This window comes from Oxyura jamaicensis, chromosome 1 (genome assembly GCF_011077185.1).
Source record: "Oxyura jamaicensis isolate SHBP4307 breed ruddy duck chromosome 1, BPBGC_Ojam_1.0, whole genome shotgun sequence".
Classification (NCBI taxonomy): domain Eukaryota; kingdom Metazoa; phylum Chordata; class Aves; order Anseriformes; family Anatidae; genus Oxyura; species Oxyura jamaicensis.
Genome location: NC_048893.1, coordinates 107590583 through 107604108, shown reverse-complemented (window position 1 = coordinate 107604108; position 13526 = coordinate 107590583). Strand labels below are relative to the sequence as shown.

The following is a 13526-nucleotide window of genomic DNA, read 5'->3' as shown; positions in this document are numbered from 1 at the left end:
TGTGCTAAAGGATAGGAAAGGATAATGGCAGATAGGTACATGGATGAGGGATTGGCCACATCAGCTGTATTTCAGCCCAGACACTAAAACATTCCAATTTCAGTGAATACAGCATGGCAGGGGTTGGATGCATATATATATGCACCCAAGATATATATATATATTTAGAACCAAACTGCCTTTCTTGTAACCCTCTCCTGCTTGCTATCATAATATCCTTACTCCATAAACAAAAGTCTTCCTCACAATGCCAAAACCAACTTTTGCTTATCTATTGTAATTAATAAAGGATTGCTGATAACTTCAGCTTTAACTAAAGCATTGTTGATAACTTCAGCTACTGGCAGCACAGAAAAAAGTTAATTGACAGCAATTTCCCTTTAACTATGCTCTGCTGCAAAAGCAGGTTGGGGGGAAAATCTCTCCCCTTTTCCCCCCCTTTGGGGCTACAGACTTGTGCATCTGAAAGAGCTTCTGGCTGAAATGAATCACAGGCAACAGAGATTTTGGAAGCTGGACAGCCAGAACAGTGCATGAGAAGCAAACCTAAACAGATTGAACTGCCCAATGTGACCCTGCCATTTGCCAGATACTGTACAGAGCCATTAATGCTGTTGAGCCTGAAGATGCATCATTTAGCAAGCTGTTGGCCTGAAAATAAAAAGCATTAAATAGTTGCTATTTTCAGCTTGCAACGCCAATATTGTTGCAAGTCACGGAAATAAAAGACTGGGCCAGCTTGTGTTCTTATAAGCTGAAGTGGAGTTGTGGGCATATGCAGGTATAAATGAGAAGAGAATATATTTGACTGATTGTGGGTTTTCTTAGACAGCTACTCATTTCACATGCAGTAGGAAAAATAAACAGATGTTGAAGTAAATAGAAGAGATGCAAAGTGGAAAGTCTCAAAGGATGCTCAAAGCAATATTCAAACATGATATAGAGGGATTATTTAGAAAGAAAACCCACTGCCAAGGCTTGAATAAACCTCAGCAGGAGACCCTAGAAATTATCGTGAATTCCCAAACAAACAACCACACCAAAGGAGCCTTCTGTTTTCCAGTCCGTGGGGCAGATACCAACACATAGTTCTTTCCAGCTGAAGAGAAACCAAGACCTTCTAGCTGGAATAATCAGTCTTGTGATAAGGAAGCCGTTTTGCTGCAGATAGATAGCAGCAACGTGCTTCCTCCCTGCCTTCCTCCCTTTGCTGCAACCAGCACTGACAGGTCTTGCTCTTACCTTGCAGGGTCTCCTTACAGGGACAAGATCACCATTGCCATCCTCCAGCTCCAGGAGGAGGGGAAGCTCCACATGATGAAGGAAAAGTGGTGGCGAGGCAATGGCTGCCCCGAGGAGGACAGCAAAGAAGCCAGTGCTCTCGGGGTGGAGAATATTGGGGGCATCTTCATAGTGCTCGCCGCCGGGCTTGTTCTTTCAGTGTTCGTAGCCATTGGTGAATTTATATATAAATCAAGGAAAAACAGTGATATTGAGCAGGTGAGTCATCCTTTTCCACTTTGCTTATGTTTCTGGGAGGCTGGGGTTTGCTGATGTGTAGGTGACTGCGTTATGAGTCTCTTTGCTGGAGTGCAGATCTTGTATTGCTGAAATCTCACCATGTGTTTCTAGCATTAAAGACAAATAATTTATTAATCAGAATAGAGAAGTACCTTATCCGCAGTCCAATTAGTTCTGCTTGGTATGGCAATGTAGAACAAGAGCAATTACTTTATCAAACAGTTTCTACATGATCTTTAAGATTTTAAGTATAAATTACCTTGAAAAGGAATAAAATGCAAGTGGATTTTTTTTTTTTTTTTTTGGCATTAGCATCAGCCCTTTGAGTAACAACAGGCATGTATTTCCAAATCCCCAGTGTAATTTTTCTCTTGCTCTAGAAAGCATTTCTTTCACAGCCAGAGGTTTACACACTCTGTGCATACACTTCAAAGCAGGAAAACCCGCTGAAAGGTGATGGATGCCACAGCAAGGTAAGATTATGGAGCCAAAGAAATTCTGGATATAGCTCCACTGAAGTGTAACAAGCAATTTGAAAGGTCAGAGGGAAAACAAAGAAAGTGTTGTATATAAATTGTGCCTTGAATATTACAGCACTTTGGGAAACAGAATCAATCATTAAAATAATATGTAAACACCCATTTTCTGAGCCACCAAACACTGTAAAAGAAACAAGACATGGGCAGTCACTCACAGGCTATTCTGCTAATCCTTTCCCTCTGACTGCCTTCCCTGCTCCTGGTCTGCTGCTAGCCATGTCCTAGACCCTATTTTAGTCCTGTTTGGCTCAGCTGCTAAAGCTGTTCAGATCCTGTTCCCTTCAACAAGGCATATCATAGGATGAGAGTCACATTGCACTGCAGGCTTGGTGGCCCCGGTGCCCATCACCAAGAGCTGGGTTTGTATCTCCTAACTTCAGGTTTCTAGATATCAGTCATCTACTTATAAATTAGTTCTTTAAGCTCAGTTTCCACTTAGATGGAAAAGGCATGACCTTTTCAGTGGGCAGTTCATCCTCTCCATCCATGGTATAGTCCTGCAAGGTGTATGATAATATAAAAGTCAGAAATGTCCATCAAGAAAAGTAACCTTAATGAAGGCAGCAGAGATGAGTGGGAAGAGAAGGAGAACATTTTGAAATCAGTCTCAGAAATGCGGTTTAAATTTTGTTGATGCCGGGCCACGAGAGGGATTGCCACCTGACTCACAGCAAGCAGCCAGGGCTGAGGGCTTAAAGAGGATAGTGCCTCGTTTGCAAACATCAGGTTCTGGATGGAATGAAGCACTGTGCAGCCATGCCTCTATCTCCTTGCTGCCGTTGTGGGGTCACACGAAGCTAAGTTTACATGCCTGCTGTTCAGACAGCTGGAAAGAAGTGAGCTGAATCCTACCAGGCATCTTCCCTTTCCAACTGACACAGACTGAGGGTCCATGGGACCTAATGCCAGTGTCAGTGGACTTGGTCTTCACGGTGTGCTGCAGAAGAAGGAAGCTCCTGACTTCTCTGTATGCACCTGAGCAAGCCCTCACCAAAGGCAATGGCACCATGCAATGAACAGCAGAAGCAGCATGTGGGGCAATTCTTCAGGCCTTAGTAATCAAGGTGTTCCTGTTTTGAAGTAAATCAGATAGAAATGATGGATGCTTTTTGCACATATTGTAGCTTTCTGATTAACACATTAGCTCTATAGAACAGTTCTACCACAAAATGTATAAATAATATATTAAGATCTTGATTTGATTCAAGATTAGGGAGCTTTTTTATTATTCAAATACGTTTTGGAGAACTATTGCAGTTAAAATGTTTAGTAGAAGTATTAATATAGTGAAGAATATTTTAGAAAATCTTAAAAAGTCTGGAAAAGGCAATGTATACCTGAAGTCATAATTAAAATAGACCTGAAGCTTTACATCATGCTGGACTGTTAATTTAATTAGCAATTTGTTGGGTGAATAACAAAATGTTCATGGATACATGAATACATGTACAGTTTCTGTATATGGTGGAACTCTACTACTGTTTCACAGCAATGTGTCACTGATTACAATAACAAAAATCTTAAAGTGAGTTAACATAACAACATCATACATGACTTCCACAGATTTATTCTGGGGAACAGGAGGAAAATACTGTGAATTTCAGTGTTACTTTTTGATTTCTCTCACTTTATTTTATTTTTATTCTGATGATATATAAGAAGCTTAGATGGCAAATTCTATACAGTGTATGTTATCACTAAGCTAATCCACAGCATGAACTGCATACAGTCTATGACTTTTCTGTTTCCATAAATAGAATCTCTTTTGATTTAAACAGGTTTTGAATCTCATTCTCATGTCTGGTTTTAATTTTACTTCTTTCATTTATTCATTTTCTCCATTTTTCTTTTCTTGCATGCAAGGCCTTTTGTTTCTTTTACGGACTACAGTGTAAGCAAACCCATCCGTCCAACTCCACCTCTGGCACCACCTTATCTACGGAGTTAGACTGTGGCAAGTTAATCCGAGAGGAGCGAGGGATTCGAACTCAGCCCTCAATTCACACTGTATAGTCAGGAAAGAAAAAAGGTGTGTCCAATGAAAGCATTAAACAGTGCTCATAATGACAAAGGTTGTACTCACCAACATGTAGTTAATATCTTCAAAGTGCCTCTTGCTTCAGCAGGAGATAAGCTTATCTAATGCAAATTGTCAAAGTCCTGGAAATTTGGGCAGTTTAAATGCATATGACAGAAAATAATTACACCTACAATGAAGGGTGAGAGCAACAGACAGTAGCAGTTTTTAAGAAATATGACAATTGTCATCTTGTCATTTCATGGGGTAATTCGCCTTTTTCAGGTAAGAAAAATTATTTACCTCTCTTTCGTTTTCAACAGAACTTGAGTAAACTCATGAAAGTCTCATTACTGAAAGCACGGAGAAATGTTTTCCTTGGTCTGTGCTGAAGCATTCAGCAAGTGGGGCAGACACTTACAAACCTCAGAAAATAACCTGCAGGCTCCATTAACTTTCTGAACCCCTGTTATAAACAGCCAGAGATTTTTAGCTGGCATATATTTTTTCCAGTGTCAATATTTAATGAATTTTAATTCATCCATTTAAAATTCATTAGACAAAACCTCCTAGTAACTATCATAGCACAAGATCATATCTATCAGTTAAATTTTATGCCATGTAACCATTAACATTTAAGAACATATTCAGCAAAAGCACCCTCAGGCACTCCCAGCATATACCTTTCATAACATAACTGTTGACTTGGCTTGAACAATTCGTGATGTTCATTGTTGTAAGGCTTTGTGACATAGGGAAGTCCTTTATGGCATAACTGCCAGTAAAAATCATAACAATTTATACTGAACTGTATAGCTTTGCCATTGTTTTGCATATTGAAACAGAGAAGGAAGCTGTTTTATAGGAAGCTGGTACTGGATGTTTTCTATATCCTGAAAGGACATCATTTTGACTTCCTCTGGTCCTCTGCAGGAGGATTTCCTCCTCTCTGCAGGAGACTGTCCCAGCAGGAGATCTGCTGGAAACTGGATCTGTTTTTGCCACAGAAAGACATATGACAATAATTTGTGATAGATACACAAAATATATAGAAATGCCAGCTCGTAGGATGTCATGAACCATTGTAAACAACCACATTTTCAAAACTCAATTACCTTTTATCTGAATTCCATTATATCCTGGCTTACCTCTAGTTTCATGAATTAATCTTCTACCCTTCACACCTACTTTATGTTTTCTTGCACACTGCAATTCCTCCTTGTCAAAAAAGTTAATGATCTGTTTTATTGAGGGGCCATTTCTGGGGTATACTGCAATTAGAAAACTTGTTTGAGTGGATGCCTTCATGGTCAATCACCAAAGTTCTCCAGCAAAACTCTGCTCTCTTCCTGAATCTTACATCTGGCTTCTGAGAAAAGCCAGTGCATACAGGGACCTGTGTTTTCCTTCCATTCATTTTACAATTTTTAGTCAGCATTATTTATAGTGGCAGTAGGCTCAAGGTGTTTTTTTCTGTTTGTTTGTTTGTTTGTTTTCCGGTGAAGATACTCATGGCTATACCATCTCTTCTCTGCCAGTGTTCATCTGTTTATGTATATTCTACTCCAGATGCTGCAAGAATTTGTCTTGCTCAAACAGAAATTTTAACTTGTTTGAATAGAGCCTTGAAAACTTTGGTTCTTCATAAAATGAACCTTCCTAGAACTGAAGACCTGAATTAGATCTTCCTTATCCCTGATATAAAAAAATAAAAAAAATAAAAAAAATGCACTCTTGTCTACAATTTCCCAGTTGAAGAAGCTTAAAACTAATTTAAACCAGTTTCTCTGAACTCTCAGGAAGGAAAATTACTAATGGGCTGATCTTCATCATTGGTCTGCACAAAAATCCTTGGTGTTGCAGCTTCTACTATTTTTCTAATCACTGTTTAGATGAATGCAGAAGTCTGAAACTTTCTGTCACTTTTTGGGTGAATATTTTCTCACCTGTTAAGGAAATAGTCACATTGTTAGTAAAAGTAATAATTTTCCCCATTTAGATGTCCCCATAGGTCAGCTTGCTGGTGGGAACTACAAAGCAACTCCTTTCCCAAATAGGGCTTCATACCTAACTACCATAAAGTTATTAAAAATAATTACTTGCTCCTTAGCAGGTAGGCCAGTAATGGAGGTGGTAAAGAGGATTCTTGCCACCTGGGAACTAATAACTCTGCATTAGTAAATACAGCTTTTGCAAGGTTTGCTATGGCTCTAGAAAAAGTTAGGTGCCTTCAGGTTAACAGTGAGGTTCAACAAAGGCACCACCCATGGCATCTCCCATGAAGTGTATGGCACCTGTGGGCAGAGACATAATACATTTTGAGAAGTGTTGAAGCCTTAAAAAAACTCAGCTTCTAGGGCTGTTAAACTTTGAAATCTGGCCACAAAAAAAAAAAAAAAAAATAATAATAATAATAATAATAATAATAAAAACATGGGTGGTTACCACTGCATCTTCCTCACTTGCAGCCTCACAACTGCACCCCAGGACCTGATGGTCAGATGAGGTCCTCTCCCGGGTGTGTGTCAGCACTGAGTTAACAGCTCTGCCTGTGATGGATGAGCACTACAGACTCCATCAGCTCTGGCACTGCAGTACCAGGAAAGCATAAGCCAGGGATATCTGGGGAGAAAAATGGCTATAAACATATACCCTTATGTTGTTTTATAGTAATTTTTATTTTGCTATTGCTGCATTTTGCTCAGAGCTCCCAGAATATTCAATATAATGTCTGAAAATAGAAACAACAACAACAACAACAACAACAACAACAACAACAACAACAAAAGGCATACGCTTTGACACATAGAAGCCACCAACCTTTGGAAGCAAAGAGGCCATGAATAAGTGAGTCCCAGTCTATTGGGACTCGCTTTTTTTTTTTTTTTTTTTTGAGCAAATTTGCCGATGACAACAAACTTGGAGGAGTTGTAGACTCGGATGAGGGTGGAAAGGCCTTGCAGAGAGATCTGGAGAGCTGTGTGATCACCAACCACATGAAGTTTAACAAAAGCAAGTGCCAGGTCCTGCACCTGGGATGGGGCAACCCTGGCTATACGTACAGACTGGGTGACAAGACATTGGAGAGCAGCCCTGCAGAGAGGGAGCTGGGGGTTGTGGTTGACAGCAAGTTGAATATGAGCCAGCAGTGTGCCCTGGCAGCCAGGCGGGCCAACTGTATCCTGGGGTGTATCAAGCACAGCATCGCCAGTAGGGAAGTGAAGTTATCGTCCCGCTCTACCCTGTGCTGGTGCAGCCTCACCTTGAGTACTGTGTGCAGTTCTGGGCACCACAGTACAAAAAGGACATTAAACTGTTGGAGAGTGTCCAGAGGAGGGTGACGAAGATGGTGAAGGGCCCAGAGAGGAAGACATATGAGGAGCAGCTGAGGTCACTGGGCCTGTTCAGCCTGGAGAAGGGGAGGCTGAGGAGGGACCTCGTCGCGGTCTACAACTTCCTCGTGAGGGGGAGTGGAGGGGCAGGAGACCTTTTCTCCATAAACAGCCGTGATAGGACCCGCGGGAATGGGATTAAGCTGAGGCAGGGGAAGTTTAGGTTCGACATCAGGAGGAAGTTCTTCACCAAGAGGGTGGTCGCTCACTGGAACAGGCTCCCCAGTGAAGTAGTCACTGCACCAAGCCTGTCTGAATTTAAGAAGAGATTGGACTGTGCACTTAGTCACATGGTCTAAACTTTTGGGTAGACCTGTGCGGTGCAAGGAGTTGGACTTGATGATCCTTATGGGTCCCTTCCAACTCGGGATATTCTATGATTCTGTGATTGCCCAGCTGATTTGGCCGGGCTCAATGTGCCTACCTTCATTTAGTGCCAGTTGCTGCCTCATCACACAGTCTGCAATCCAATTAGACAAAGATGCGTGGGGGAGGAGGGAGAAAGGATGAGACAGGAGAAGAATGAGAGGAACAAAGGCAGTGGGATGTATGATCACCATTTCAGAGAGCTAGGATCAGGGTGGATTAGTAATGTGCCTGCACCGCAGGGCTAGAACAAGCACACCAATAATGCTTTACGTATCTGGATTGATATTTCCTCAAAGGACTGCCATGCTTTTGTTGTCCTTGTAACATCTCTCTTGGATCAAAGCTTTGAATCTTCAAATCTTTAGTTTTTTTGGAACAAAGGTGGAGAAGGGGGGAAAAGAAAAAAAAAAATCCCTATCTAGGTTCTTGCAAAAAAGGTTGTTTTTTTTTGTGAAGTTGTTAGGTCTATAAATATTCCCTCTTCTTCAAATACCAACCTGGGCCCATCCATTTGCAGGCTGTAACCCCACCTTCAAACACAACTGTGGCCAGCTGTGCCTTCACTGAGCATGCCTGTTTGCATAAGACAGGTTCTGATATCAGCAAGCAGCTTTACTGTTTTTTTTCTTATAAACAAGAAACTGATGAGCAGTTTTTGTAACTGAGGAACAGTTAAAATAATCCATGGATTATTGTGATATTGTTCTGACAGTGACTGTTCAGTGGACTCTGACAGTTCAAAATCCTTTGTTTAGTGATCTCCTCATGTAATTAGCCATCAGTGACAGAATACTCAAACAGATTCTTAATGTGCTGCAACAGCAGTTTACTCACTAGGAGAAACTATTTGGGATATTTTTCCTTCAGTGCACTAGGAAAAAATAAATCACTTTTCTTTCATTAGAAGACATATGTCAGTGTCCCAGCTATGGGTGTTTCATGCTGAGGAAGGCAGAGCAGGAGAAAAATCCTGTTCTTCTTCCTGTGTCTGAGCTGGTCAGGTGTTCTCCCAAAATAAAATTTAGGCTATTTCCTTTGATATCCATAGTTTTCAGATCTCCAGCACAGCACACTGTTTTTTGGTTGGTTGGTTAGTTATTTTGTTTTGCTTTTTTGTTTGTTTGTTTTTTTTGCAAGGTGTTAAAAAACAATAGAAAAGTTTTGTCCCCAGTGGTAGCCCCGCAACATAAGCAGCAGACTGATAAAGCCTAAATACAGAACTTTTTTTCAGTCATTTCTAGCTTAATTTTTGTTATTCTTTAAATAATGAATTTAGATTTATCTTGATGCTTAATACAGTCTTTTGTATGGAAGTGGAAGGAAAGATTTGAGACCTTCATGAACAAGCTTTTACATCCTGATGAAATGACCAAAGGGCAAAGAGGAAGAGTCTTAAAGCACAAAGAGGCCCAAATCCATTCTGTTTTTAAAGAATTTCCTTTAACCCGCACAGGCCATGTACCACAGCATTTTGGCACTGCTAGAATGAGAAAGTCAAGCTGACAAAAAGCATTATGTTAAACATATTACTCTGTTGTTAAATATATTGCTCTGTTCCTACTTCACTCTCATTCTCACAGAGATCTCTAAAGTGGACTTAACAGCATGTATTAAAAAAAAAAAAAAAAAAAAAAGTCCTTTTAAAGAAGCCCTTTTGGTCTGGCTATCTGAATATGAGATTAAAAGAATAATATATTACCCTTTTAAATGGAATTAGAATGACACCATCCCCTTTTTAAAGGCTACTGCAATTGTACAGCAGACACGGTGTAGTTCAGAGGGCTGTCTTGAGAGTCCCTACAGATGGTGTTTCTTGTCCATGATTTTCAAGTCACTCCTAAGGCAATTTGGCTGAGTTTGTACCTGCTCTGTATTACAGTTCTCTGCTGCTTGAAGAGTTCAGGGCAATCCCAGTTTTCAAACATCTGTTCAGTTTCCTGATTGTGTGAACAATCTTGGAGATAAACAGGATTTTGAGCTATGTTTCCAGGGCTCAAAAGAAAGCTCATGTTATAACTGCCCTTCTGAACAATTAACCAAACCCCTGAAAGTTCAAAGTATTGTCTCAAATTGCTCTTTTAGATGGCTCTGTGTATCCCAGGCTTTTAATTTTCTTTGCCACCTCCAACAGGTTTTCTCAAAGGTGGTAGGATTTCAGATACAGGAATACACACAAAGTTGATCAGACTTGTAATTTTGACCATAACCTTTGGAATATCTCTGACAGATCAGTACAAGGTCTTAAATCTATCTTTAGTTCATTGTATCAGCTTGATAAATGATGTCAATGGTGTTTTAAGTTCCTCAAAACTAAGTGTAATATAACAGTAAAAGTAAATCTGCTTTTGTGCTTTCATGAAGCCAGGAAGAGGATCTACAAGTTGTTAGGACCTAGTTCTAAAATTGAACTTGAACTATTGAACTACTTCTGATAATATTTCTATTAAAAAGCTTGTATCTGGAAAATATTTTTTTATTTTCAAAGCAGAGTTGAAAGTGAAACCAGTTGAATACCTCACAATTCATGTCCTCAGAAGTTAAAAACTTCATATATAGAATGCCAGTTATATGTTTCAAATATCTATGTGCAAAGGTAAAATGATCTTCATGGGACTATTTTGTTGATATGAAATTAAAAGACGTTGTGATAATTACATAGTCTGAATAATACAAATCTATTTGGAAAATTCAAATACAGACATATTAATAAGACAGTAAAGTGTACTCTTCTACAGAAACAATCCCTGCATGCACAATGCAGCAGCACATACACAGCATACAAGTTGGTAAGAACAACAGGTAAAGAAAATAAAAATCAGCCTGATCAATCCTATAAATTATTAATATTGTCCCTTCCTCATTTGCCATGGAGTTCTGGAATCACTTGGTAATTTAGATGTTGAAAGCTCAGTTAAAACTAAGACAGCAGAGATAAATTATACATGCTAAATCATCTAGTTAGAGCATATACTTTTATTAGTTTGGAAATAAGTGGTGCTATGCTCTAAAGAAAGCCTGAAGCAATATACAAATAATTCTGTACTAGGATGATGCCTGTTTCATTCACCTGCTGCTTCCAGAGGGCATGAGACTGCAGCAGACACTTGACTCTAACTCCAGTAACACTGGAATTCCTACATTACATTGCCAAAGAAGCTATTTAAATGATAATTGCACCAGCAAACTCCTGTCTATTACCACATATTAATACGAAATATATATATATATAAATAAAGTAGCACAGTGTCCCAGTCCATGCCTTTTACACTTTGGGTCTGGCATGAATATATAGTAGTTTGATTCATGTATAGTTAAGAACTTCAGATGAGCAAAAATTAAGCATCTCAAAGAAAAAGCGTATTAAACTCTTGATGTCACACTCTATGGGATCTTAGTCTGTATGCAGCTCATCCCAAAAATGGACAAGATGATACCTGCACGATCGTATACATTTAAACCACAGACACACTGATGTACAGATATGTTGCTCTCATGTGCAGAATCGAGGTTACACACTCCACCCACAGCGTTTCTACTGGACAGAAACAAGTGCAGTGTGTGGAGTTCACCACTCAGGAATCCCTTTGCTACCTTACACAAATGACCTAACCTTTATCCAGGTTACCATCATAGTCTCTTTTGCATTTGCAAATATTCCTCTGGAATTCAGCTGGCTAGTAGAAAGCTTGGATTTTCTCCTCTTCAATAACATATCCATTTTCTACTCTTTTCTCTCTCCCCCACCCTTTTTTTTTTTTAGCATCCTGCATAGCTGAGATCACCATTGAGTTATTAGTGGTTAAGGACTGAACGCTACTTTCCTTGCATTGGTACCACTGTAGAAGGGAATTTGTATTTGATGCTAAGAACAGTGTCTATGTGCTGTTGCTCTCATTTGTTGACAAGAATTGTTGAACTGTTTTAACCAGCTGTGTTAAAACTGAGCAGTCCTACGGTTCTAGAAAGGGTCTGGTAGGAGGATTTATTTAGCGTGGTGGAGGTAAGGTGGTTAAAGCTTTGTTTCACACTGCTACCATCACTTCATTTTATGTATAAATAATTTATACATATTTGCATGGAACAATCTTTTGCCTTGCTAGATACTTCCACTTAAAAGATTCTTTGTGCTTTTTGTGTTACAAGTAATTATCCCAGCAACAGATTTTAACGGATTTTTCCATTTATCCAAAATGCTTTTGTTAATGTTGTGATAGTGGAAAGAAAAAAAGATTTCTGTTTGCTTTCTAAACTATTTAGCTACCTCATTCTTGTGGTAATTTCTCTTCTTTCTCTGATACACAATATTTGAAAAAGAATCTTTCCAAAGAGGAAAAAGTATTGTGAGGTGTGCTGTATTTTGGAATTGCTTATTAATTTCATGAAGAGAAAATAATTAAACCACAAGGAAATGTTTGTTTGTCTTCTTTAGTATTCATAATTTAGGGGTGGCTAAGGATTTTAAAAAGAAACTCTTTCTGCTTTTAAGGTCAGAAACAAATTTACCTGCTGGAAAAAAAAAGGATAAGTTTAATGATGTGAAGCCACCAAAGTATCACAAAGGCATCTGTGTAGAATTTCAGAAGCATTCGTAATCAGCTTTAGCTAAACCAAAGTTAAATTAATTTCAGTGGAAGTCAAGTTAGGCAAGAAAACTGAATTATAGACATCACCTACTATATAGTAGAGACTTACAGAAGGCTGGCAGAACTCACCAGAGAAGCTTTTGATCCTGCCTTTAAGAGATGAGGTCCTTGTTTTTAAGAGCCACAATTTGATCAGAGGGTATGGTCAAACTCTGTCTTCAATGAAAAGTGTCTAATGCAATTTTCATGTTCCACCAGTGTCTTTCTTTCAATGCTATAATGGAGGAGCTTGGCATTTCACTCAAGCATCAGAAGAAGTTAAAGAAAAGGTCAAGAACTAAGGGGAAGTCTTCGTTCACAAGTATCCTTACTTGTCACCAGAGGAGGACACTGAGGAAAGAAACCATAGCGTGAGCACGAGAGACCCCACAGAGAAAAAAATCAGGAACAAAAACAGAACAAAAACTTTGTTGCCTACAAGTTGATTGTGGTGGGATTTCTGAAATATAGACATTTACCTTGTTCTTCAGAAATTCTCTGTGGTTTCTTTTTTTAATCTAGAGGTACAACAGTTTAAATGCTCACATAGACTGATGTACTACTAATCACCTGGGAAGTGTCTCACTATTTCTTCTGAGATGGATTTGTATGCTCACCTGTTTTGCATCTCTCTTCCCCTCCCCATGCATCGCTGTATGTGCTTTCTAAATAAATAAATAAACAAGAGACAGGGATCTTTTTTCCAATAATCTGGGAGTGGTATCTTTTTATTTCTTTTGAATAAAAGATTGCAGTTCTACTAAACACGCTTGTTTAGAAACTGGGGTCTAGACAACCAAAATAAAAATTCATACTATTAACTCATAAACAATGAGTACAAAAATATATTTAATACTAAGGTATATACAATAAGTTATTTTTACTTTTCTCTGATGTTGTAAAGAACACTCTTCAGGTTCTCATCTGTGACAAACTTGTTTTTCCCTTATCTTCTTTCTTTTTCATTTATTTTAAAATGAGATTATTTGGTAATGCCGTGTCTCCAGGTGCTAGATGTTCAAAAGGCAAAAATAAAATCACAAAAGTAATTATCAGGGAACAGGTG

General features: G+C 39.0%; 1 protein-coding gene across 3 annotated transcripts in view; it reads left to right on the top strand.

Moving 5' to 3' along the window:
• The window catches only part of GRIK1 (glutamate ionotropic receptor kainate type subunit 1), a 164970-nt gene extending 151800 nt beyond the window's left edge, over nucleotides 1–13170 (top strand). For 2 of the 3 annotated variants that reach the window (XM_035315585.1, XM_035315583.1), the window contains 2 exons: nucleotides 1250–1500; nucleotides 12680–13170. In XM_035315585.1, coding sequence (XP_035171476.1) covers nucleotides 1250–1500; nucleotides 12680–12835 — 407 coding nt within the window. In that variant the 3' untranslated portion in view covers nucleotides 12836–13170. Of the gene's footprint in view, nucleotides 1–1249; nucleotides 1501–3923; nucleotides 4090–12679 lie in introns of all 3 variants that reach the window. The other variant, XM_035315584.1, reaches the window with a different exon arrangement.
• Nucleotides 13171–13526: the final 356 nt, after the last annotated feature.